General features: G+C 35.9%; 2 protein-coding genes across 2 annotated transcripts; one reads left to right on the top strand and one right to left on the bottom strand.

Moving 5' to 3' along the window:
- The first annotated feature begins 624 nt into the window (after positions 1-624).
- LOC140837215 (uncharacterized) lies at positions 625-1,301 on the top strand. The gene is made up of 2 exons (XM_073203293.1): positions 625-1,035; positions 1,150-1,301. Exons 1-2 carry the CDS (start codon positions 681-683, stop codon positions 1,194-1,196), a joined length of 402 nt encoding a protein of 133 aa, XP_073059394.1. The 5' UTR covers positions 625-680; the 3' UTR covers positions 1,197-1,301.
- Positions 1,302-2,082: 781 nt separating this feature from the next.
- Positions 2,083-6,023, bottom strand: LOC140837214 (uncharacterized). Its single transcript, XM_073203292.1, has 7 exons — positions 5,779-6,023; positions 4,756-5,207; positions 3,659-3,842; positions 3,313-3,537; positions 3,083-3,199; positions 2,740-2,973; positions 2,083-2,376 (listed from the first exon to the last, which is right to left on the bottom strand). Exons 1-7 carry the CDS (start codon positions 5,845-5,847, stop codon positions 2,164-2,166), a joined length of 1,494 nt encoding a protein of 497 aa, XP_073059393.1. The 5' UTR covers positions 5,848-6,023; the 3' UTR covers positions 2,083-2,163.
- Positions 6,024-27,903: the final 21,880 nt, after the last annotated feature.

Genomic DNA, 27,903 nt, shown 5'->3' with positions numbered 1-27,903 from the left:
CATATTATCATCTAATTATGTTGCATTTAATCATATAATAAGTATAATGCAAGCATTTGAAAGCAATTAAATAAAACAATTAAGCAATTAAAATAATTTGCATCCATACGATTTATATAGGTTGGTTTTTCGGGCTTTACATTACTTTTCCAGTATCTTTCTTAATTTATATGAACCACACACAAACCAAAATATATATATGATGGAGGGAGGTATCAAGCACCGATGACAAACCATCTCATAGTAGAAAAAAAAAAATACTCCTATAATGTATTTCTAGAAGCTAAGTCAAAATCAAATAGTAATTCCAAGAATTCATTGAGTTTGAACAAATGTCGACCTTATGAACGTAAGATTTGGAATTTTCCAACTTGACCTTTAAAGCAACAATTCAACGCGTTTTATACCCATTAAAGATTTTATTGTGAACGGTTCAATGTAAACAAAACATACCAATTTTGAGAACTAATTAATAAATAATATTAGCACATAAAAAACAATCAAAACATGCACTAAAACACAAGAAATGGCATACTCAATGCATTTGTGGTCACTTTGACCATATTCAAAGCACATTCTTCCTCCATTTCCATGGCTTTCTATATATATTTATTTCGAACTATATGTATACATCAAGTGACACCATCTAACAAGCAAAAGCATAAGTTCGATCCCCTTCAATGGATTTTCAGTATGATAAGCAAGAGACGCGGACAAGCGATGATGTGTTTGAAGATGAAGATGATCTTCTCTTTGTTGAACTTAGGAGACAAGTCTTGCAGTTGACAGCAGATGATGATGATGATGAAGATAGACTATATGAGAACAAGCATTCGAGAAGGGTGGAAGCCCGGAATCGGAGCCCGAACAGCAGCTCGTGCAGTGTTACACAAAGTGGTTGCTATTACAATTGGGTAGCGAACAAGGAAGATTATGTAGCACCTGCATGGATGTTGAAGTTGTGGAGAAATGGAAATAATGGGACTGGTGTATTTATACCACAGGTTTCTCAGACTAGGAAGAAAAATAGGCTAAGTATGTTATATTTTCAGGATTTTCTTTTCTTTTCTTTTTTTTAATTAACATGAGAATTATACTTTACCTAACTTGACGTTAACAAGCCGGTTTGCTGCTTGGTTATGGCTGCAGGGAGGAAGTACGGAACAGAAAGAAAGTGGAAACGAGTCGATTATTAGAACCAGAACATGCTCTATATATATGTAACTTTAGTTCTCTAATGTAAATATATACATATAAACATTCATCATAATTAAATATATGGGTTTCACAGGTTTTGAAGATATGCACTGGTACAAACCAGTTTTTTGAAGTACTTTCTCGCAATGTCGAATCTGTGATTATCGCAGTTAAAAATACATACGGGGCTTCTGAAAAATTCAGTTTGAGTAGCTTCAAATGAGAGTGAGACTCAAGTTTTCAGTAGCTCATGAGTAAAAACATTTCCACTAATACAACCAAAGATTGCAATGAGATGTATATGTAGTCCATTACTTTCACTAAGCCATTGTGCCCTGGAAATTAGATGCGATAGCAAGCGACACTTATGTATGCCGTCCGAGGATCTTATTACAACAGAGTTGACTTGCATAGGGAAGTGTCAATGGATGATTTTCACCAATCCATTTTGAACTCAAAATTTGTAAGATTCATATGAACTCCATGAATTTTATGGATATACGGATAATGGGATCGTTGATGTATTGATTGTGTACCATTATTTCATGCTTCCGGAGTTCGTTCAACCAATGGAAACTAGGAGAGATAGAGACTTCCTGGTGAGATACTACGTACGAGCCATCTGTACTACACATTTAAATACTAGCTCAGGCGATTCACCTTTTCCGCAGAGAAGTCTCATTCATTTAATCAGGGAGTTGTTTGATAGTTCCAATAGCGAGTTCGAGGGAATCCATCAGAAGTTAAAGCGGAAAAATGCCTTGACTGATCAATCTATAAGAGTTTATATGTCAATACATTTTCTAAGTTAGGATACATAGGCCGAATATCCAATCGATAAAGCAACACGGTATAACAAAATTGTAGAAGAATTGGAAGATAAAATAAGAAGAAAGGCGCTTCACATTTCATAGAAACCAACTGCAGCAACCAGTTATATGCTATTTATCTTGTACAAGATAACAATCAAACATGAACCATTTCTGGCATTTGGTCATCTATTCTATGACTTAATCCTTCTCTCGCTCGAGCACTTCTGTGCTGCAGGCGCTGGTGTAGTCTTTCCGACATCTGGTTGAAGAATGTAGCATCCCACCTGTTTATTAGCAAAGGGTCTTCTGCAAAACAGATGTAAATCGACGTCACTGCACTTTCCACAACCACCATAGCCAACCCAACCTGTCAAAGAAAAAACGACACAGGTGAGCTTAAAAGACGTGAATATTTAAGCGGAAAAGCAAACTTTTTCCAAGTTTTTATGTGCCCTAAGAAAGCTCAATTTCTCTTATGTCACGACTCGGATCCAAGCCCGCATGTACCCTAAAAAAACTATTTCGTATCTATTATCGCTTTACGAAAATGATTAACTCAATTTGTTATCAGAGTCTATTGTAAGCTCTTACAAAGTATTTTAAACTTTTATTTTCAACCAATGAGAGATAAGGATTTCACATCTTAAGTGTAATTTGGTATCCAAGAATTAAAATCAGAACCAAGTTGGTAATATTTCTGTACGTTCGAGGATTTAGGGCCGTTTCTTACCAAGATCATTCCCATTAACATGGCAGTAGAGCCTACCATTAGTACTCGCTCGGGATGCTTAATCTTAGTCCAAACTGCTGCACACGTTCCAGCGATAAGTCCACCCAAGATTGTTCCCATCAATAGAACAGCCCCTGAACAGTCATATGCTACAAGTGCTTCAACCCCTGTTGATTGAAATAACTCCCAAGCATCTTTTGCTGAATGATTAAAGCTTTTTCCATGTACAGCAATCTTGAAGATAAAAGGATGCATGTGTCACAAATATTGTCGTAGTTTGATCAGCTATCAGGCAAGATTTTTAAGAAAATACTGGTAGCCATGTTATGGATTGAAAAAATACCTGTACATAAGCATATTTGTTGAACCAACGAACTAAAAACTCTACTAGATGAAACAGAAAATCAACACAGCAGAGCAAACACTCGTTGTTCCCAATCTTTGACCTCAATCCTCTAATCTATCAAGTTCATAAGATCTCTTGTTAGTAAGAACAGATGTGGCTCGATTAGTTGGTCATTGATAGGCAAGTAACTAAAAGACAATAGTACTAATCAACCCTGGATTGCTTACCTCCCATCGTAAAGTTCGTATAGCGGCCGTAAACAGAGATCCATAGCATATGCTGCCAAAAGATGTAGTGACAGCATATCGCAAAGAATTGATTAATGGTTTAGAAGGCATTGATGTTGCTTCTCGGCCGCCATGACTAAGGACAAGAAACACCATTCCTGAAACTATGACGTGGACAACATTGCAAAGAACTGCGCCAGTCCAAAACAAACTCACAGATAACACCTGCATATGAGTCATGGGATCATGCCTATTTTTTCATAATTGAAATTCAAATAATGTGAACTGTATTGCATTATATCTCAGCCTAAAATATGACATGCAGAGAAATAACTTGCCCGCTCACCAAAAGAAGCCACCAGCGTCCACTATCACCCATGCTCAAGGCAACAACCCCAGCAGCACCGAAGGACCACAGAGAGAGCCAGAAAAGCATTATGAGCATAAAAATGCATGTTAATCTAGAGACCTCGGGAAGGTTCCAAACCATATTCACTGCTCGTTGTAGCACCAGCATGGTAAATGGAAGTCTATTGAAGGACGAGAGTCAGATAAACTTTATACTCAAGCAAAAATTTGAGCGACTCTACTTCCACCTAAAAGATGTCTAAAGTTGACTTTAGGTAGATTCATTTTCATGAGTGGAACACCATTTTTCTGTTATCCGTTATTCCATGAAAATAACCTATAACTTTTTTACAAGCTTTGTATTCTTGGAATATTTTTTACTTACCTTTTATTAAGGAGTTTTTGGTTCAATACTTTTTATATACAATCATTCAACAAGAAATCAAATTCAAAGTCTCTAAGCCCCATCTTAATTCCTGGCTACTTAAAATTAAATTCTATAGGGAAAGCAATTTATTTTCACATTTTTACCTCAACGAAGGATGATTATACAAAAAGACATCAAAAATAAAATTGGAAGCATGCCCATTTCTAAGAACATAAGGTTTGTTGCATATGCCATCTAAATTTTATTTGCTGTGTCAGGTAACAGTTTTGACTGGAAAGTTCGGCAATATTTATAACACTATAAAGAACTATATAGAGGCATTAATCATTATCGAATAGTATCCTGAAAAATGCTAAGAGCCAAAGACCTTACGCTATCTTTGAATCTCGACTTTTACCAAAATGGATAGATCATCAAATTTCAAAATAGCTCCAACATATGCATCTAGCCTTTATAATGTAAAAAAAAGCTTGAACCTTGATCATTATGGAATAGTATCCTGAAAACGGTAAGAGCCAAAAACTTTTTTGCTATCTTTGAATCATGACTTTTACTAAATTTGATATATCGTCAAATTTCAAAATAGCTCTAATATATGCATCTAGCCTTTAATTTGACGAACTTAATAGCATATCACAAAAACTTGCAATAATTTTCAAGGACAAAGTTAAATTAAAAAACATGAAACATGAGGTTGTAGAGTTTACCTATCAATGACTGATATCACATACAAGAATTGCAATGCAGCACCTCCAGCAAATGCAGTGCCCCAAAAATACTGTTTAACCCAAAAACAAAGCACACTGATGACAGCAAGATACGTGGTCAAAATGTGCACAGAAAACTTCATCATTTGATTTGCTCGTGAACCAAGCAATAGCAACCAAGTCCATCCCAATAGCGCCCCCACTCCGCCAGCAACAGCATACAATGGCCAGTAATCTTCTGTTAAACCATCCTTGTTCTCAAGAAATCCCATTGTGTACTTATCAATATTTAGCCTATCCTGTTTCTTGAACCTGTTGAGCCCCAAAACCGCAAGTGCGAAACCGATAACCACCAAATGCGCCATAAATATAAGCAACCAGAACACATCATGCCAATGGCGAGACACTGCTGTAAATATCCCCTGAGACATTGAATGGCTCCCCACAACATTCTGCAACAAATTCACTATGAGAACAACATATATTCCAACATAATCGGTATGTTCAACAAGTACTGATTGCAAAAGAAGAAAAGAAAAAAAATCTACAAATCATATGCCCACTGCTTTAAAATAACAAAAAAGAAAAGTAGGAAGATGGAATTTGCAAATTCCAATTTTCCCAATCAAAACCTTAGTCGTTGAAAGACGTGCAGAAACTTTACTTGATTTCCTGAAAAACATTCAACTTTTTCCACACAATTACAAGTGCCCTAATTCCTAGCGCATGGCATAATCGATCTAAGACAAAATATACGTCTCCTTCAACTATTTAAGTTGCACTAATTCAGATCCTCGTACGCATCAGCATACAATCAAAATACAGAAAAAGGGATCTACAAATCACTAAACAAAACAAGGAAAACATCAAAATCAGAGAGGATCGCTACACACAAAACTGACAAAACGAAGTAAAACCAACACCACAAGTTTCAAAAACCAAAACCCAAGTCAAGAAAAGATCCAAACCCATCACCCAAAAACACAAACTGACACAAACATGTGGAGACAACAGCACCAGTACCGGTTGTGAGGCACCCACGGCGGAGTCGTAGGAGGAAGAAGAGGTTGACGAAGATCTGGAGACGCTCATCGTTCATCGAATTCCCGTTCTAAAGGGAAAAAGATGATATTTTTAAGAAAAAAGTCCAAGTAAACGATAGGTTGAAGTTTGTTAATAAATGGGAAAATCAAAGAAAAAATGGAGAAGAAACTGAAAACATGTAACGGCTATCATTTTGTTGGTTTTTAAAGAAGGAAGATAGGCATGAGTTGCCAGGTATTTGCCACCATTTTCTTGTGAAAGTTTTGAACTTCTGTCTGTGTTAGAGCTTACCCACGCGCCTTTTGGCCGTGGTCGCGAGACTCTCTCCTTTGAATACGGGACTAATTTTATTTATGTAATACAAAAATAGAATTCATTTGAAAGTTATAAAAAAACGTTTTTGAGATACAACAAACGTTTGTTTGGGATAAAACATAACAAAAAATATTTACTAATTAAATTACAAGAAAAGGTAATAATAAGTTTTCAGTGGCAACCAATTTTATGATGAATTTATAGAAATTATAGAAAACAAAAGTGACTAATTTGTTTTAGGTTTTTGGTTTGATTTAATAATATCTTTAAATTTTAATTTTTAGTAGATGATACACATAACCTTAAAAGTTTGAATGTTTTGAGGAATGGATTTGAAAAGGATAAATACGGATTATATTACTATGTGATATGTTGGGGGTGCAATAATTGTTTATGTTTGATAAAGCAATCGAAACGTTGTAGTTGAGCTGCTTTACAATTTAAAATATTAGAGTTGCACCGCTACTACCAGCTACAGCTTTTTGGTAAAACGACAAGCGCTCGGTTCTACAATTAATATTAGAGCCAAGGTCTTCGATTCTCATTGATTGCAAATGATGTAATTATTGAAAGATTAGGTTTTTGGGATGCAATAATTTCTTCTGTTTGGTAGACCAATCGAAACTTAATGCTTAAGCTGCTATACGATTTAAAAGATTATAGTTGCAAGTTTTCACCAACTACATCTTTTGATAAAATGAAAAATGCTCGGTTCTACAATTGATATCAGAGTCAAGGTCGCATGTGTGATTCTCATTGATTACAAATGGTTCAGTTATTGAGAGATAGATTGCCGAGGTTCAATAATTGTTTCTACTTGATAGAACAATCAAAATGTAGTGCTTGAACTGTTATACAGTTTAAAAAATTAGAAGCAGATAAAATTTATCATATTATATATAATTAGCGAACTCTAGTTTTCTTCTATGCTACATGGCATTACTTATTTCTTATATAGCATTGGAATGCACATTATTCACCAACAAAGAAATCATAGTAGGTCCATAGGATTCGAGAATATTTATTTTTTTAACGAAACAATATATTAATTAGTTTCTATTTTTTAAAAAAATACTTATGATTTTAGATAAAATTTTGATTGATTTATTTTCTACAATAAATGATTATGATTTCTTTTCTCATTGAAATGATTATTGAGTGAGTTTCATCCTATTGAGTAATGAGCAAACAAGACATGCTCCCCATGATAATCATCAATCCTGTGGGCGCGTGATTATCACACGCTTAACTTCTGTGTGGGCTTGTAGGTGCCGCAGAACTCGAGAGTCTTTGGACCAAGTCGGTATATACTGTACCAATTAACCCCTTTCCAATCTATAAATTAATTGTCTGTATAATATATATTTTAAAAAATAATTATAAGATACTAATATATATTATAAAAAATGAATCGAAGAATATGATAATCTTCTAATCATGCTTTTATAAAGAAATCTATTTTAATACAAATCTTTTATGAAATTGAGATGAGTCGACTTATTCAATACATGTCATAAAAATAACATTTTTTATGAATAAATATGATAGGTTGAACTGAGAGACGATCTTATAAGATTTTTGTCATTTTGATAACAAGATCGCATCGAAATATACGGGTAGTTTTACAAATGAGTGCGTCTTAAACTGTGAGACGGGTCAACCCAACCGGTATTCACAATAAAAGTAATATTTTTAGCATAAAAACTTTTTCATGGATGACCCAAATAAGAGATCTGTATCACAAATACGACCCGTAAGACCGGCTCACATAAGTTTTTATCTTTATAAATTATGTGCTTCTCTTAGTTTAAAATATAATCATCTTATGTAAAAATATGTGTATATGTTTTTGTTTGTCACGAAATTTTGCGGGCGTGCCAGGCACGTGTTCGTGCCAAATTTGTGAAAATTATCTGACTTCGTTTGCCAAACGTTGTGGATCTCGATTCGATCGTTCGTTCTAATTCCTTCGAAATGGCTCCAAAACTAAGATCACGGAATGAGGAATATAATGGAATTAACAGGGGAATCCATAAACAACATCAACATTAGTTATGTTTTTACAAATTCGAACAAAGTTTTTACAAGAGAAATCTATGGAAGATGATTGCTGGAAATAAAATAGACAACAAAATAAATGAGAGAAAATTTGCAGAGACGTTGCTGTCGATTTTTTGTTGATTTTGTCGGGGGCCTTTTCTGATTTCCTTCCCTCACTTTTGTCACATTCTGCACAGCAGTTTTCCCTTCCCCATCACTACACGTTCTTCCACATCAGGCAATGGCAGCAACTGATAATACGTTTCTTCATTGGGCCAACTGCAGTTTCACTTGGGCTTCTTATATTGGGCTGTGGTTTGGGCTTCTCTAAAAAAATTAATTTTAGGCACAACAATTGCCCCCCTAGCCAATTTGGGCCAATGGCCAATTTGGCCCAATTTGGCTATTTTTAATAATTCAAATATATTTGGTCTATTTACAAGTTGGCCCATTTACATAATACGATACATATGAGGAGGAGGATGAAGAGGAGAAAAAGAAAGAAAACAGTGTATTCCCAACACCATGCTTCCCAAACTTCTTCTTTGTTCTTCTTCCCCCAAAACCCTCCAATTCTTCGCTGCTTCCACAACCTATTCTCCTTCACTTTTAGATAACTACTCAACCACTCACGGAGATCTCATGTCCCATATCACCACCGATTACATCGCCTTTGTAATGTAATCCAAGTTTCTGAAAATTTCCATCATCAATCTCTTTCACCTCAAGTCACACCTTCTCAAGGTTGGTAAATTTAAGCATTTTTCTCAATCCTCCATCACAAAAACATTGTAGAATATGTGACATTTCATGCTGCACTCAAGATATTTGTGAATATGTCTGAATGAGTTTTTTATGAGCAATACCTTGCAACACCCACTGCTTGCATCTCAACAGGACGGCTCCCTTGGCGGCCATATTCAAAACTTGGCCTATAGCTGATGCAACTTCTGTAATCTTCCATGCGCTTAAAAGAAATGCACCAGCACAAGGAATTGTGATGCTCCACCCAAATTCACTGAGGATGAGATCTCATTTTCTGGAATCTTGACAAGCCATAAATTAAAAATGGCAAGATTCATTCCATCTCACAAAGAAGTGACATGTGTCACATCAATGACAACAATAGCACACACAAAGCATGGTTTTGTTGATCAACATTCTATTATTTCTCATGTGGTCCCATTTATTTCGCAGGAACATAGTTGGAGGAAATGAGGATTTATCTCAAAGGCCAATGCAAGCAGTACCTTAAATACCAATGGATATGGAAATTACCTCTTGGGAGTGCCGCCGGCCAATCCAAAATAATTTCCAAGCTTGGATGAATATCTTTGCAACTGACTGAGCATATATGTATGAAGTGTAATACACATTAAAAAAAATACGTAGGCTAGGGACAGTAGGTGTACTTCTTTGCACTTGTTTGCCATGATTTGGCAAGTTCTTTTTGTTTCGTGAATGTTGATGAATGACTAGAAACTCAACTTTGCTGTTGAAATATAATGTTGTTTGGATATCTATTGCTTGGGGTTTGTTTGCAGGTATTCACATTTTTGGCACACTACATTTACAAGGGAAACTCTGCCAAATTTTTTCTAAAAAGTGAACATCTCATAACGACGCAAACCAACGCAAATCAACACATATTACCAATGAACGACCAAACCACATTTTTCCAAATAAAGCTCAACGAAGTTTCAAGGCCTGCACTAAATGAACTTCGCTTTGTCACCGATTTGGCCAACTAACACAACAAATATTCCTCTCAAAATACATCAACTACATCGGATTCCATGAGCAATCATTTTATTTATTCACAATGCTCCATCATTATTTACAAAACTTCAGAAAGGAATGGCTTAAAAGCCTATTCCTCACATATTTACAGAAACTTCTTACAAGTTAATATGACAGATTCAAACAAAGTGGCCATCTAGCCTACTCTGTACCGGACTTCCTCACACCCCGCTTCATGAACCATCTGTCTCCGGCAGTCGTTCTTTCATCTGAGCCGGAGCTAAGATGAAATCCTCCATTTGTAACTTTTCTTCCTCACTGTTATCACATTCATCTTCAAATATTATTTCAATTCCGTCAATGTCCCACAATTCCTGAGATTGTACTTCACTCACCAGATGCTGCAATGTGGCTTTCCATTCGGAAGTTGCAGCCACTTCCATCTCTTCTTTAGTGAACATAATCATCGACCCCCTCGATAATAGGTCGAACCATGGGTCTAGGAGAGACCACGGCAGTGGGTTTGAGAATTTTTTCAAGTGCTTCCCGTACTTTCTTGGTGTCCATGTAGACTGCTCCTTGCTGTCCATTCACCTTGTAATCACGAATTTTAATAGGTACGAAGGCTCCATCATAATATCTAGCCTCAACTGCGTTGGAATAATTAGATTGATACGGCTGCGAATCAGCCTGTACCACTTCCACCTCATCCCTTTTCCACATCAGCAGTAACTGGTGCATGAATGATGGTACACAATGATTGGTGTGAATCCAATCCCTCCCTAACAAAGCATGGAAGCTAGCACTAGAATTGACTACGAAAAATACCGACAGTGAGGATCGGGATCCTACAGTAACATTTTCTGGCAACACTCCCAAAGTTTTTGTAGATTCCCCGGTAAAAGCCGCCACAGAGACTTCGGTAGGAATCAAGTCCTCTACATTCTTTCCCAACTTTTGAAGAATTCTGTAGGGTAGAATATTCACAGCTGACCCATTATCTATGAGTACCCAAGACAATGGCTTTCCATTTATGTGCGCTACAATGTAGAGTGGTTTGATATGTTTCGTCATCTCGTTGGTGGGTCGCTTCATTAACACTCTTTTCTCTTCATCGACAAGAACACTGACGCTCTCATTCAAAATATTAGTTTGAATGGATTCTGTACCACTCTGATTTCCGGTGAATACATTGGATTCAAATGTTGTTTTGTGTTTAAACTCCTCTGGCAGCATTAACGAACCAGTGGCACATTCAAATGAAATGAGAATCTGTCCCACCCTGAAAGTAGCTTTCTTGACCACATTACTGTCTTCCTCAGATAACAAGTCACCATCTTCTTCCTCATTATCTTCAGTAGCCTTCCTCCCAAATTTTTTATTCTCTTTACCTGGTTCCTCCATCTTCAACCTGCGCTCAGCAGCTTTTTCCCTCAACAAACGTCGCTTTTGGGTCCGAGAAAGAGGTTTTGGAAACTTTGGATGTTCTACTCGCCTCCATACGCCATTGGGGAATGCTCTGGGAGGAATAACAAAACGAGATTTTCTTTCATATCTATTATTGGTGTCTAGAGGTGGTGGCCTCTGTATTAACTTCTGGAATGACTGTCGGTCACTCCTTCCCTCGCCATTCATTGACCCATGAAACGAAACATTTCCGAGGTGCTGGTTCTCCGGCCTTTTGGCCATGGATCCCCTACTGTACCTCATATTCCTCCCACTATAATACATATTATCTCCACTGTGACAGCGGCCTCTTCCATGAAAAGTTTCTGTCTTGTTCTCCTTTACCTCAAACGTCATTTTCCGAGGCAGTGTTGCATAGCAAGTAAAAACAATACTAGTCAATGAATTGGGAAACAAACGTAACTTGCAGTTGGAAAAATTATTCAAATTTGCTAGTTCCCCACACTGTATTGTAAACCTTGTCACATGTTCCACGTTAGATTGACAGTCTTCCCCCAAGTACAAAGTAAAGTCTGGAATGTGATATTGTTGCGCGTTTTCTTAACTACTCGCAAGCGCACGATGTCAAGTTATAGTAAAATGTACTTTTGAGTACAAGTATCGATCCCACGAGGAGTGTGTATAAAAATGTATATCAATTCTTGTAATTAAAATAGCCAAAACTTTATCTAGAAAAATCAGTAATCAGATTTGTTTGTTTAAACGAATTAATTGAAATCAATGAATTAATTAGATCACCGAATTGAGAAATAATAATGAGAGAAAGTATCTAGAGAAATGATTTCACAAAGTTTCCACGATAATTATTCACAGTTTAATTTATATTCCTGAATTCCAATCGATTAATGGCCAAGAACACTTAGATTGTTTTATTCCCCCTTTCCCAAGTGACGAATAAAGTGTATCTATCAACTTTGATTCAATTATTCCTAATTAGAATCTACGGTTCATAGATAAACGCATACAATGTTCTTACTAAGCCTCGCTAAAGTTATACGCCTTCCGAACGCTATAAACATTCAACGATGTGTCTCTAATGATCTATAATCCTAGTCCCTCTCCCGAGTTATAAGATTAATCAAACAACAAACAATTTATGGCCAGTAAATTGCAGTGCAGTAAACGCAGAGAACACAATTAAACGAAAACAGAATTCAATCAATAAATAACGGTGTCAAATCATCGTTTCAACAGAGTTACATCATTCTCCAAAATGAGAATTTAGTTCATCACGAAATCCAAGAGAAAACAAGACATGTTTATGATTCTAGACATGTTTACGCAATAAAATAAAGAAACAAAGGAAAAGATAACAAATCGAAGTGTCGTCTCTGTCCCCAGATCCGTCGTTCTTCGTATTTGCGATGATTCTTCGCACTCTGAATCTCTATTCCGTGTATGTGCTCTGGTTCGCGTGTCTTTTTCTCCAATGGCGGCTCTCTACGGCGGCCTCTTCCTCTTTCTGACCTAGCGATCGCGCATTATATATGTTTCTGGACGCGGCGTGCGCGCGGTGGCGCGAGTTCTGGCGCTGCTGCGCGTGCCGTGCTGCTCATCTGCCCGTGTATGTGTGCGCGCGGGTGCGCATGATCTCGCGCGGGCGCGCGCGAGGTTCTGGTCATTTGCTTCATCTGTGCGCGCGCGGTTGCGCGTGAAGTGGCGCTGGCGCGCGCGTCTCTCGAGTCTGCTGCTGCTGCCTTGGGCGCGCGGCTGCGCGTGATCTCGCGCGGGCGCGCACGAGGTTCTGTCGATCCTCTAGCTTTCATGCGCGCGCGGTAGCGCTCAAAGTCGCGCGGCTGCGCGCGTACTTCTGTTCTTGGCAGTAGCTAAACTCGCGGCTCGAATCTGTTTTCTCGGTTCACTTGGTTGCGTATCCACTATTATCTCCATTCCTGTAATGACAACATAAACAAACCAAAAACGCGTAATTCTGTTCGAAACAAGCATAATTCAAAATGGATTTAAATGTAAATTAAGTGCAAATCTTGCACTTATCAAACCCCCCAAACTTGAATTTTTGCTAGTCCCGAGCAAAATATAAGAAAAGCTAATAAAGAAGGAATAAAAATACGCAAACTACTAAAGTCATGGATGTGCAAAAAGTGATAATGACCTCCGATTCATCTAATTTCATGTAATTCACGATTTCCCAAGAGTCACGTGTGTGTGTGTTATGTCAATGTTTGTTTACCCCATCGAATGCTCAAATAAAGTTGTAATGCCCCTTTGCCTTACAGAATCAAGAAATCCTAAGTTCAGTTCAACTTTCACATCATCAACATAAACATTTGCATTCACAGATCACATAGGACTTTTTCGGTGATTATTTGGCTCGAAAGATGATCAACACAAGTATGCCAAAGATGAAATCACAAAATGAGATGCTTGCAAGCAAGTGATTAAGGTCTATACTTGTTGACAATGAGTTTCAGGTATCCATAGGCTTGACTTGAACAACTTTTCTCCACTAGTATATTGGATAAATGTGACAAGGTTAATAGGTCTTGTAGGCTTGTAACGTTAGGCCACGGCTCACGGCTACAATAAAAGGTATGGAATTCAAAATTTGAGAGAAATAATCAACTCTTCATCAATTTCACTCTTTTTCATTTTCTTTTTCATTCACCATCCACTTATTGTTTTCTTTTCATTCATATCCTTCATCTCCCTTATATTTTCTTTGATTGAATTTTTTCTCTTTCTTTTTGTCTATTTTCAACTCCCTCTTTGCTCACTTCAATTTTTCTTTTTCTTTTCAAGGAGCATTTGAATCACTACACCACCAATGAATTTCTTTCTCTCAAAATCAGGTAGGAAAATAAGTGTATCGGCTTCATTAGGTAGTTGTTGTGGGATGTAGAATAGATACAAGTGGGGGTTGATTGAATGTCATTGACACACACCACTTGATTTTTAGTAAGCTCAAAATGGGACACTAGGGATATTTCATGTTCATTTGGTAGGCTCGAAGGCTCAACGGTTTCAAAGATCGCCTAAATCATTCCTATGTCACATATTATCCGTATTTCGCCTCGAAAAGTGTTCAAACAAGTTCTAGACTTCCGTCAATCCATTAGTCAACTCATACACACCACTCACATGCAATTTTCAATAAAAAAGATATATGAAATAGGTGCACGAAGAAAATTTAAGCATCTCAATTAACTTGAAGCTCAAAGGGCTACAATTGACAATAAGCAAAGAACACAGGCCCAAGGATATTGCGAACAATTGCCTAGCTCATTCTTATGATTGCAAAAGTTTCAATCAATGTCATGCAAGAATTATCAAGAATTGGATCCCCCTCATCTATTTAGCATCATAGGCATGCAACTTGTCTCTAAGCAATGATAGTATCACAACACGACTGTGCAAAATAATTGTGACTCCGAGGTTATCATGAACACATATATATCTCAGGGTCGCAATTCAGTTTTCATCATTGGTCACACATTTTGCTTATCCATGACGCTACCTAACAAGTTCTAACATGCAATAAAAAAGTAAATAAAAACTACTGAGCAATAGACATAAAAAAAAAAAAAAAATTGCAGGAAAAATTCTATCAGGCAGTTTTACCCCCCCAAACTTAAAGTATGCATTGTCCTCAATGTATAGAAATAAAGAACACGACAGCACATACCTTGCGCACGAGTGTCAAAACTCGGGCGCTCGAGTTGTTGTCCGCAGCATCTGTGTCATCCATGTCCATGGGCTGCGGCGGTGATAGATCTGGTGGTGGGTAAAATTAACAACTAAGGACGTAAAATAAAATAAAATAATAAAAACAAAATGAATGCTAAAGAAAATAAATTGTGGGTTGCCTTCCACACAGCGCTTGGTTTAACGTCATCAGCCCGACTATACCACTCTTGTTCATGGTGGTTTGTATGATATCTTGGAAGCCTTGAGTTCTATGTTTTGACCATCAACCGCCATGGTCAGTTTTCCTTGTCTCAAATCAATGACGGCTCCAGCAGTAGCCAAAAATGGTCGTCCTAAAATAGCACGAACATTCTGACTGTTCCCCATGTCAAGCACCACAAAATCTGTTAGAACCTTCAATTTATCAATTTTAAGTTCGACATCTTCCACAATACCCAGCGGTATCCTGACCGACTTATCTGCCATCTGTAAGCTTAGTCTTGTGGGCTTCATCTTGCTTAATCCCAGTTTCTCGTAGAGAGAACCTGGCATTATATTTACGCTTGCTCCTGAATCACAGTTAACATTTTCCACTGACTGACCTTCTATTTCACATGGTACAATAAATTCACCGGGATCTAGCAACTTCTGAGGAGGATTTCTTCGTGTTCCTTCGGTAACTTCACCTTCCACCTGATCTACAAACTCATTATTAGTGTGTAGGTTCTTGAGCTCTTCAAGACCTTTTTTCTTTTGGAATTCAGCTTGTAATTGTAAAAATCGCTGGGGGTAGGGAAGTAAAGAAATATCAATGCATTTATTCAAATCATACCTCTCAGATTTCTTACCTCGGGCTCCTTTGGTTGGCTTTAGCTTTTCATCCCGCATAGGTGGACGTTCAACCTCCTTCTCTTCTCTGCCTACCACACAAATCTCTTCATGATGTATAAAAATGGCATTCACCTCTCTCAGATTTGGGTCGGCAGTCTTTTGAACTGCGCCTGATGGTTGAGACGTGAGTTGCTTCGTTATCTGCCCCACTTGCGACTCCAGGATTTTCAAGGTCGCACCAATACTTGCCATGTGTGTCTCAAGGTTGTCCAGTCTAGACTCAGTTCTAGACATCATTTAACCAGATTCAACAACAAAAGTCCCCACTAAATCTTCAAACGATGGCTTTCCTTCCCCATTTGATGTATTGAACCCCGGAGGAGGATTCAACACATTCTTATTGTTTGCATAAGAAAAGTTTTCATGGTTTCTCAAACCAGGGTGATAAGTGTTAGGGGGAGGGTTACCTCTGTATCCTCCATAGCCACGATTGTTATTGATGTACTGAGCTTCCTCCACAACTGGCTCTTCCGCAGCAGTCACCAATGCTACATCAGACGTAGATTGGCTTGGCTTGTTCATCGCTGCAATATGTGCTGTCAATGCCGAAACCTGTGCAGTCAGTGATGTGATAGGATCCACAACATAAACTCCAGCAGTCTTTTGTACTCCTGACCTCTCAGACGGCCACTGGTAGCTATTAATAGTCATCTGCTCAAGCAAGTCATAGGCTTGAGCAGGAGATTTGGCAAAGATCGTGCCACCTGTCGCTGCATCCACAGTTGTACGCGTCTGACCATTCAATCCATTATAGAAAAGCTCTTTTGTACCCAGTCTTCAAAACCATGATTTGGGCACCTCCTCAACAACTCCTTATACCTTTCCCAAGCTTCATACAATTGCTCGAAGTCAGTCTGTCTAAAAGTGCTGATCTCAATCTTTAATTGTGCAGACTTCGCAGGTGGAAAATATTTAGAAAGGAACTTCGTCGCCAGCTCTTGCCATGTCGTGATGCTCCCTAACGGCAGTGATTGGAGCCATCCTCTTGCTTGATCCCTAAGAGAAAAAGGAAACAAGCGCAGTCGAATAATATCATCAGAAACACCATTTATTTTTACCGTGTCCGTAATCTCCAAGAATGTTCTGAGATGTAGATGAGGATCTGCAGTAGTGGCTCCCCCAAACTGGTTCTGTTGAACCATGTTTATCAATGCGGGCTTAAGCTCGAAATTGTTGGCGTTGATGGTTCCTCGAGCAATGCCAGAATAGTGCGTGTTGATCACTGGTCGAAAGTGATCTCTGATTGGTATAGCCTCAGGCGGCATCTGTCTGTCGTTTTCTCTGTTATCAGCCATCGCTTTGATTTCTTCCCTTCTCGCTTTTCTCAATCTTCTCGCAGTTCGTTCGATCTCCGGATCAAAAAATAAGCAAATCAGGGCTGTGCGATCTTAGCATGCACTGTCAAACAGAGAAAGTAAATAAGTCAAAAATGAAATAAAATAAAAGCTCTAAATTAAAATCTAGACTAATTGGTAACAATATTGATATAAATTCAAATATGACACTCCCCGGCAACGGCGCCAAAAACTTGTTGCGCGTTTTCTTAACTACTCGCAAGCGCACGATGTCAAGTTATAGTAAAATGTACTTTTGAGTACAAGTATCGATCCCACGAGGAGTGTGTATAAAAATGTATAACAATTCTTGTAATTAAAATAGCCAAAACTTTATCTAGAAAAATCAGTAATCAGATTTGTTTGTTTAAACGAATTAATTGAAAACAATGAATTAATTAGATCACCGAATTGAGAAATAATAATGAGAGAAAGTATCTAGAGAAATGATTTCACAAAGTTTCCACGATAATTATTCACAGTTTAATTTATATTCCTGAATTCCAATCGATTAATGGCCAAGAACACTTAGATTGTTTTATTCCCCCTTTCCCAAGTGACGAATAAAGTGTATCTATCAAATTTGATTCAATTATTCCTAATTAGAATCTACGGTTCATAGATAAACGCATACAATATTCTTACTAAGCCTCGCTAAAGTTATACGCCTTCCGAACGCTATAAACATTCAACGATGTGTCTCTAATGATCTATAATCCTAGTCCCTCTCCCGAGTTATAAGATTAATCAAACAACAAACAATTTATGGCCAGTAAATTGCAGTGCAGTAAACGCAGAGAACACAATTAAACGAAAACAGAATTCAATCAATAAATAACGGTGTCAAATCATCGTTTCAACAGAGTTACATCATTCTCCAGAATGAGAATTTAGTTCATCACGAAATCCAAGAGAAAACAAGACATGTTTATGATTCTAGACATGTTTACGCAATAAAATAAAGAAACAAAGGAAAAGATAACAAATCGAAGTGTCTTCTCTGTCCCCAGATCCGTCGTTCTTCGTATTTGCGATGATTCTTCGCACTCTGAATCTCTATTCCGTGTATGTGCTCTGGTTCGCGTGTCTTTTTCTCCAATGACGGCTCTCTACGGCGGCCTCTTCCTCTTTCTGACCTAGCGATCGCGCATTATATATGTTTCTGGACGCGGCGTGCGCGCGGTGGCGCGAGTTCTGGCGCTGCTGCGCGTGCCGTGCTGCTCATCTGCCCGTGTATGTGTGCGCGCGGGTGCGCATGATCTCGCGCGGGCGCGCACGAGGTTCTGTCGATCCTCTAGCCGCGCGCAAAGTCGCGCGGCTGCGCGCGTACTTCTGTTCTTGGCAGTAGCTAAACTCGCGGCTCGAATCTGTTTTCTCGGTTCACTTGGTTGCGTATACACTATTATCTCCATTCCTGTAATGACAACATAAACAAACCAAAAACGCGTAATTCTGTTCGAAACAAGCATAATTCAAAATGGATTTAAATGTAAATTAAGTGCAAATCTTGCACTTATCAGATATCCTCGTGGGTAAGGATTTTCACGATCAACAACATCGGGGTATGACTTATGAAACTCTGGTCGGTTGATCGGTTGATTGGCCTCACTTCCGGGCCATACAACCCTTGAATAATATCATGTCCAGTCTCGGAGTCCAAGACTGGAGTTTTTCGCAATGGGTGCGGGGAATAATTTGCCCCTCGAGTGTTATTCCCCGAACCTAGAACTGAATATCCATGCATTCCCCCATCACCACACATCCCTGGATGTAAGTTAGGAGACGTCACAGAGAACATATTACCAGCCATTTGTTTAATGTTACTGCAATTTTGGAATTTTAATCCAAATTCCTCATCCTTTTTGTGCGGAGGAGTGTACCTTCCTTCCCTGGCAGATTCAGGAATTCGTGCTTCCCCCAAGCGGCGACTATCACCTGCCTGAGAAACTCCTGATCCTTGGCCTTGATCTTTCAGCAACTTGACGTCATTCTCTTGAAATTTATCACTCTCTGGTATAACCACTTCGCCTTTTGCAGAATTTCTCCATTCCTTCATTTCTGCCACAAATTCCATCGTGACAGTAGCGAAAGTTTTAGTCATTTCCTTGAGATCGCTGCGGATATTTTCTCCATGGCCAACATGAAGTTCGGCGAAGACCCATCACCACCAGAAACATCAATTCCTTCCTTCATAGTCTCTTCCTCGAACTGGTGTACGAGCCTTTCAACTGTTTTTCCTTCTGCATCAATTTCCTGAAACTCTTCTTGTAAGCGATGAACTTTCCCCAGTGATGGAGGAACTCCTTCACTCTTCTCAGTACGCTTTGGAGGCATTGTGTCCCACTGGGCGTGCCAACTTGTTTGTCACGAAATTTTGCGGGCGTGCCAGGCACGTGTTCGTGCCAAATTTGTGAAAATTATCTGACTTCGTTTACCAAACGTTGCGGATCTCGATTCGATCGTTCGTTCTAATTCCTTCGAAATGGCTCCAAAACTAAGATCGCGGAATGAGGAATATAATGGAATTAACAGGGGAATCCATAAACAACATCAACATTAGTTATGTTTTTACAAATTCGAACAAAGTTTTTACAAGAGAAATCTATGGAAGATGATTGCTGGAAATAAAATAGACAACAAAATAAATGAGAGAAAATTTGCAGAGACGTTGCTGTCGATTTTTTGTTGATTTTGTCGGGGGCCTTTTCTGATTTCCTTCCCTCACTTTTGTCACATTCTGCACAGCAGTTTTCCCTTCCCCATCACTCCACGTTCTTCCACATCGGGCAATGGCAGCAACTGATAATACGTTTCTTCATTAGGCCAACTGCAGTTTCACTTGGGCTTCTTATATTGGGCTGTGGTTTGGGCTTCTCTAAAAAAATTAATTTTAGGCACAACAGTTTTTCTTCTTTTTTCGAGAAATAGAATAAAATGTTATAAATAAATGAGCGTGTCTCATGTGAGACCGTCTCACGGATCATAATATGTGAGACGGGTCAATCATACCCATATTCACAATAAAAAGTAATACTCTTAGCATAAAAAGTTATACTTTTTCATGGGTGACCCAAATAAGAGACTTGTCTCACAAATACGACCCGTGAGACCGTCTCACACAAGTTTTGACCTAAATAAATATATGTTTCTTGTATTCAAAGCTTTCGAAAAGAAGGGGGAATTATCAAATTCAAGGGCAATATCCATTTTGAGTATAAATGGAAGATCGTGATCAAGAATAGTGAAAAACTTATTTTTATATTATAGAAAATAATAATATTTATATTTTTGACAAAAAAAAATAGGATGACTTGAAAATAAAAATATATATCTCATTTTGACAAAGCTGGCCGTCTACTTCGAATCCAATAATTAGTTAAGCACTGAAATTTATTTTAAAAAAATATTCAATTATTCCAAACTTTATCACTCTTATTATTTTCAAACATGAATTATTGGTCGTTAGGCATCTTCTACCCATTTTTCCTACGCATGGATAGCGACCGGCGTCGTTTCACATCTGGCAATATATAATATAATATAATATAACATAAATTTTAATCGAAAAAGTAATATTTTTTATGTTTTAATATAATTGATCAATTAAATATATTTTATTAAAATGTAAGGAAATTATTACTCTATACATGTATCATAGACTGACTCATTCATAGGATTTTTGGCAAAGGTTTATGCATGTGATACTAGTATTTAATGTGTGCGATATACGAGATGACATTATTAAAAATTTGTGAAAAATGAATAAAAATTTAAATTTAAAAAATAATATAATTATAAAAACTATTTTTTCTCTTCTTAATTTGAATTTGAGTGAGTGGTTAAAAATGAGGTAGTATAATTTGTTTTATCTTTTAAAATATATTAAGTTTATACTCGTAATTTTCATTAAACCAGGTTTCATAAAATAAGTGTTTCTGCTACAATATTTGCTTCAATAAAATAGTAGACATGTATATATACAAGTACACATATTTATGGCAAAAACTTGTGTGAGACGGTCTCACGGGTCGTATCTGTGAGACGGATCTCTTATTTGGGTCACCCATACAAAAGTATTATTTTTTATGCTAAAAGTATTACTTTTTATTGTGAATATGGATAGGGTTGACCCGTCTCACAGATTATGATCCGTGAGACGGTCTCACATGAGACCTACTCCATATTTATATACATAGATATATGCGCGCGTACACATATTCTAGTAACCATAGTCAGTGCTTTTACTATTTATTTTTGTTATATAAATAAATATTACTGGAGTTAAGTTAATATTTATACTACAAATATACTTATAATTTATTTAGATAGTGTGTTAGATTGAAGATTCTTAAATTCTGGTGCTAACAAATAATATCGAGCTTTTTATATGATATAACAGTCATTTTAATGTATTAAGTAGCTTGAATGCGTTCTTTGAAATTTGTGTCTCGACTTTTCCGACAGTCATTCTGGAATATTTTGTCTTTAAACTTTGCTTGCAACGTCCATTATTATACCTTTGTGTACAGTTGGATTCCATTGAATAAGCTTTTCGAGCTCTGCAACTGATTGGTTCTAATTGATGCTCTGAGCTAGTCATTTGAACTAACCTTCAGTTGGGCTGGTGAAATCATTTGACTCGTCAGTTGAACTGATTTCACTCTTTCATTTAAACTGATCAGCTGAGCTTTTCATCAGTTGAACTCTTCATCAGCTGGTCAGGCTTGTGAAGGTCTTCTGCTGAACCACCTATCAGCTGGACAATCAGTTGAACTGGTTCAGTTCGATTAATTAGTTGGTACTTTCAGTTTTGGCTCGATAATTGATCAGTTCGAGTCCTGATCAATTTCAGTTTCTGCGCACTTAGGCAAAATCATTATAAACAAAATAACAAGTTTTGTTAACATCAAAATCAAGATTGCGAACATGAAAAATTCCAACACAAGTGTTGTAAAAGCAATGTTTTTTAGTGAATTCTTTCTTTGAGTGAAATAAGGAGAGACATTTAAGAATATTGCCTTTGAGCTTCCATATATCTTGTGTTATTTACTTCCATCAGCTTGTTGTCTATCTGCATTTGTTATTTGCCTGGTGATCTTGTTAAAAGTTTGTTTAAGCGAGTATATATTGATACTCTAGTCCAGATGAACTCTTCGACACATGAAAAATTCATTTTCAGTGGTCAAATTGTGTGTAACTGGCCGAAAAACATGCACTAATAGATAACTATTTTTCTCGGTTCAAATTTAAAAGAAATTTTTTTAAGGAGTTTATTCAATCACCCGTTTTAAACTCTTTTACGATCATAACTTATTGTGTAAATTTTGGAATTCTTTTATAAATATTTTAACGATTATATTTTATATTAAAGATATGTGTAATTTGTTGGTGGTATGAGAAAGTATTCTCATTTGAAAATTAATTTATTTAGTGAGATAGTGTATATGTAGGGATGGCAATGGGTAGGGTATGGGTCGGATTTGATACATCCATCCCCATACCCATTTATTAAATTCATCCCCATACCCATCCCCATACCCATCGGGTATTGAATTTCATCCCCGTCCCCATACCCATCGGATTATCGGATACTCATACCCTACCCAAATACCCTATTATCATATACAATTGAATTTTTTCAAATTTAAATTGTTTCAGTGAAGTTATGAATATTTAAAAAATTATTTAAATGAACAATAAGAAAAATTATTATTGATAAAAATTTGCAAAGTAAACTTTATAAAAAAAATAACAAAATATTAAAAATATTTTATATTAGTTGAACAAAAGTACGCAATTTAACAAAAATAAATTAATTTTCAATTTTTAAAGTCAAACATGGAATAAACTTACCAATGAAGAAGATGATAAATTGAATGAAAAATAAAAGAGGTAAAACCTTGAAACGTAAAAGTGAAAGTGAAAGGGAAGAGAAAAGAAAAAGTATCGATTTACTTGTATTTGAGAAAATGAATCTTTAATATAAATAAATATATATACATAAACACACACACACACACACACACACAAATATATATATATATAAATAAATATATATACATAAACACACACACACACACACACAAATATATATATATATATATATATATATATATATATATATATATATATATATATTAATTTAAACGGGTATTCGGGTAGAGCGTGGGTCGGATTATATCAAACCCGCCTTCATACCCAAACCCGAAAATCCCCATACCCGATTACCCAATGATTTAATCGGGTCTAAAAATCCCTCCATACCCTCTTCTATTCGGGTCGGATATCGGATCCTCCAACGGGTTCGGAGGAAATTGCCATCCCTATGTATATGTGCAAGTGATTGTTTGCAGGCAAAAACTTGTGTGAGACGGTTTCACAAGGTCGTATTTTATGAGACAAATATCTTATTTGGGTCATTCATGAAAAAAAATTACTTTTTATGCTAAGAGTATTATTTTTTATTGTGAATATCAGTAGAGTTGACCCGTCTCGCAGATAAAGATTCGTGAAACTGTCTCACAAGAGACATACTCTTGTTCGTAAATACAGATTTTCTAATCTAGTTAATTATTTTTTTATATAAAAATTTCACTAGTTCTGATTAAAATTATATATAATTTTTGGCAAAAACTTGTGTGAGACGGTCTCACGGGTCATATTTGTGAGACGGATCTCTTATTTGGGTCATTTATTAAAAAGTATTACTTTTTATGCTAAGAGTATTACTTTTTATTGTTAATATGGGTAGGGTTGACCCGTCTCACGGATTAAGACCCGTGAGACGGTCTCATATGAGACCAACTCATAATTTTTTTTATATTTGATAAATTCAATAGTGTAAATAATTCTCAAGAAATATTTTAGTAATTTGGAAATTATTGCTCCCAAAAATATCGCCTCTAATAATTGGATCCTTTCCAAGTTACAAAAATCGAACATGTGATTTTTTCCTCGTACCAATTAACACATGACTTCGTGTCTGACCTCAAAATTTTAGGATCAAATCCATGAGTATTTCTCGAACAAAAATCACAACTGAGAACTCAATTTCTTTTAACCATAGAACTACCCAATACCATATTTCATCGCTCTCTTGAACTAAATTATTATATTTAGTTTAAAAAATGCTATTAATAATTCACTAAGGCATTGTTTGGTACATGGGATAAGGGTGAGATTGATAAATAATCCTCCTTATCCCATGTTTGGTACATTTTTAAAAAGCCCACGATCCTTGATAAATAAATTTTGAGAAGGATAAAACATCCTTAGTAAGAGGTGTGATAATTTTAATGTAATGATAAAATAAATTATAAATGACTTAATTACCTAAATGTATTTAAGTTAATGTTAAATGTTTATTAAATACATACATATATACAAATATATAGATACATATATAGACACACACACACACACACACACACACACACACACACACACACACATATATATATATATATATATATATATAAATAAAACGTAATTTAAGAATTGAGATATGCAATTACAAGATCTTGATAACAATGAAATATAAGTTTTTGTGATAGGATTAATTTTGTCATTACAATTCAATATATAAATTTAATCACTCTTATTAAAATCATACCAAACATTCAACATATTATCTTATCATTATATTTATCACTGATTTATCTTTATACTATATATCTCTTACTTATCATATCCTATGTACCAAACTGTACCTAAGCGTATATCCGATACTAGGTGAATAAAGATAATTCCACATTATATAAAAATATTCATTTTTTTAAAATTAAATTATACTTATTAACATGTTATTAAAACATATAAATCTTGAAACAATCCTCAATAACAACCTTTTCTGACCCGCAAGCATGCCAATTCGCATCAGTTTGGGAATCATATCACTTCGATTTTATACTTTAAATAAAAGTAACATTTAAAAAATAATTTTTTTTTAAAAAAAAATTCGAGCAGAAAGATATGATTATTGAATTCTAATTAATGTCGTGTGATTGAAAGAAACGGATACGGTTGAGAAAATATCATAATTATCTTTAATTATATGTTTAATATTATACTTTGATTCAGAATAATAATTATTAATAATAAGTGACAAGTTGCCGCCATTCAATTCAGGCATGTTATATATATATATATATATATATATATATATATATATATATATATATATATATATATATATATATATATATATATATATATATATGTCTGTGTGTGTGTGTGTGCAATAACACACAAATTTAAGTAGTTTCTGTCTAGGTTTGATACCCATCCCATATTAGATTAAGCTGAACATTTAATTTGTTAATAAAAGATTTCAACGTATACATATAGGAATTTGAGTTAAATATTTTTATAAAGTGAATACGAGTACGAATATTAAGTAGTTGCTACAGTAGTCTATCTTCTAATCGCACTTATGTAAACTTAGGTGCGACCTGACAAAATAGTATTAAAGGCGTTACCAACTAGAACACAACAAAATAAATGCTATGCGAAGCGAAATGTTACGTGTGTGAGAACTATCTTTTGAATTTGAGAGGTAAAGTGCGACCTACATCAACAAAAGTCACATCTTGAACTTGTTGGAACCACCTCTAGATTCACAATACATGTAAAATCGATGGGTGAGGTCACAACAACGATGTCGAGTTCAGAAGAAAGAGTTATTGGATACCTCATCTTACATTTGATTGTGAGAAGTATTTGAATTAGCTAATAAGAATGTGTAATGTACTCATATAATAATTTTGGTTAATCTTTTTTTAAAATGAACAAAAATATAAAAAGAGCTGTAACACTACGTGGTGTGTGCCTATAATTATTTGATTGCCTATAATTATTGATGAAGGATAAACTTACAAAAATGATGATAAATTTATATTTTTATATATTTTATTTTAAAATAAATTAAGATAAAATTTATGGACATAAAACTCAACTTGGTAACAAAATTCAAAATTAAATGAATTGAATTAAATGGAAAAAAGTGGATTATCTTACATAAATTTGTAAGATCCTTAACCCATCCGTATCTTTTTTTATATTAACTATAAATTATGGTGAAATGGTGGTTTGGTAATTAGACTTTAACTCAATCTAAAAAACTAGCTCTGTCTAATTATATATATGTAACTCCTATGGATTTTATGAGACCGATGTGAGAAAACTAACACACCTCTCCAATGCTCAGGAATAAACATCTAGAACGTGAAGTTTACAAAACAATGGGTGATCCGATTATAGATAATCTAACATATAACGGTAAAATCTGATCTCTGATGTTATGTTAAGTTTAAGATTTAAACGTAATTCAACTCCAAAAACTAGATCAATTGAAAGATTATTCATGTTTGTAATTTCCATGAATTTTATTAAAACGATATGAAATTCATAACAAACAATAACGAGTAGGCTGCGAGATGTCAAGACTTTTTGAAAATGGGGTCGAAAATCAACTAAACAAACCAACATAAAAATATTCAAAAGTGATTTATCATGAGAATATAATATACATTTTGATGAATACTGCTACGCAAAAGATTGCCTTTATTCAGGATAATCATTATGACATTGCTAGACCTAAGAATCGAACTCTCAAGGAAAATGCAATCTCGATGACTTCTGGATTACCCAAAACTTGAAGGTAAAAAAATCTTATTAGCCAACCACATTCTAAACAAAATACCAAACAAAATAAGGATGAAATTCTGGGATTAAGTGTATTAGGTTGTGAGGTTTATGTGCTTTTCATGTGAGTGAATTGAAATTTGGAAAGGTGGTTTGTCCCACATCAGAAAAATAAAGTGGTATAGATAAGTTTATATTGTGTTACACTTTTTGGAGGTGTAACAATGATTGGTCAAGAGGCTCTCTTTCGTGCACGCCGATGCAGGGAAGGTGTAAATCATGGGCCTGATTCGTGACTTGGGTGCGTCGAATGTTGGACTGATCAAGGCAAAAATTGCCTAACAGTCTATGCTATCTTTTGTTATTTTTTTCGATTGAGACCTTTCACATGACTTGGGTTTTGGTGCTTTGTCTGCTCAACTCTTGGTGCTTCTTTAAAGAAACCTTTGGCCTTTCGTATAGCTGATATTGACATGTATAAATAGGGTATGTGTCTAGCCAAGAAAGGCGCACCGAAATCCATTTTCTCTTGCTGCTTTGCATTCTTCTTTTGCTTGTTTTGCTGCACTTCTGCTCGTTTTGTTGCGTTTCTGCTCCTACTACGTCCATTGATAAAGTTTAGGTACTGTTTTGTTCGCTAGCATAGCGGTTTGTACGACATCACTGCTAGTCTGCCTGTTGTATCTTGGAAAATAGACGTCCGTTGAAACATCGAAGCACATACCGGATGGGCAAATCTGTTTTAATAAAACTGTACACGCTACAGGCCTCAGTTTGATTTTGTTTTCCTTTGCACAATTATCATACTGTAAACAACACACTTGTTTCGATTACTTCCTTATCTTTCGAGTTCGTTTCTACGCTAACGATATTAGAATTTTATCTCACTGAAATTCCTTACAAATCGTGGAAAGATCTAATCCCTCTAATAAATATTCATAAAAAACGATGAGGCGATGCTAGCTAGTCAAATTCAGCATTAAACTAACAACATGATTTTGTAATTTTAATCTTTTTATTATTATTATTA

Source organism: Primulina eburnea, chromosome 7 (assembly GCF_022965805.1).
Source record: "Primulina eburnea isolate SZY01 chromosome 7, ASM2296580v1, whole genome shotgun sequence".
In the NCBI taxonomy this organism is placed as follows: Eukaryota; Viridiplantae; Streptophyta; class Magnoliopsida; order Lamiales; family Gesneriaceae; genus Primulina; species Primulina eburnea.
This window is presented reverse-complemented; position numbering and strand designations above follow the sequence as displayed.

What these genes read in the sequence shown, in the direction of transcription:
- LOC140837215 (XM_073203293.1), top strand. Translation starts at nt 681, where the DNA reads ATGGATTTTCAGTATGATAAGCAAGAGACGCGGACAAGCGATGATGTG. An exon ending in TAGGAAGAAAAATAGGCTAA is followed by an intron (nt 1,036 to 1,149) that starts GTATGTTATATT and finishes TTATGGCTGCAG; the next exon opens with GGAGGAAGTACGGAACAGAA.
- LOC140837214 (XM_073203292.1), bottom strand. Translation starts at nt 5,847, where the DNA reads ATGAGCGTCTCCAGATCTTCGTCAACCTCTTCTTCCTCCTACGACTCC. An exon ending in GTGATATCAGTCATTGATAG is followed by an intron (nt 3,843 to 4,755) that starts GTAAACTCTACA and finishes GTCCTTCAATAG; the next exon opens with ACTTCCATTTACCATGCTGG. An exon ending in TACGAACTTTACGATGGGAG is followed by an intron (nt 3,200 to 3,312) that starts GTAAGCAATCCA and finishes TGAACTTGATAG; the next exon opens with ATTAGAGGATTGAGGTCAAA.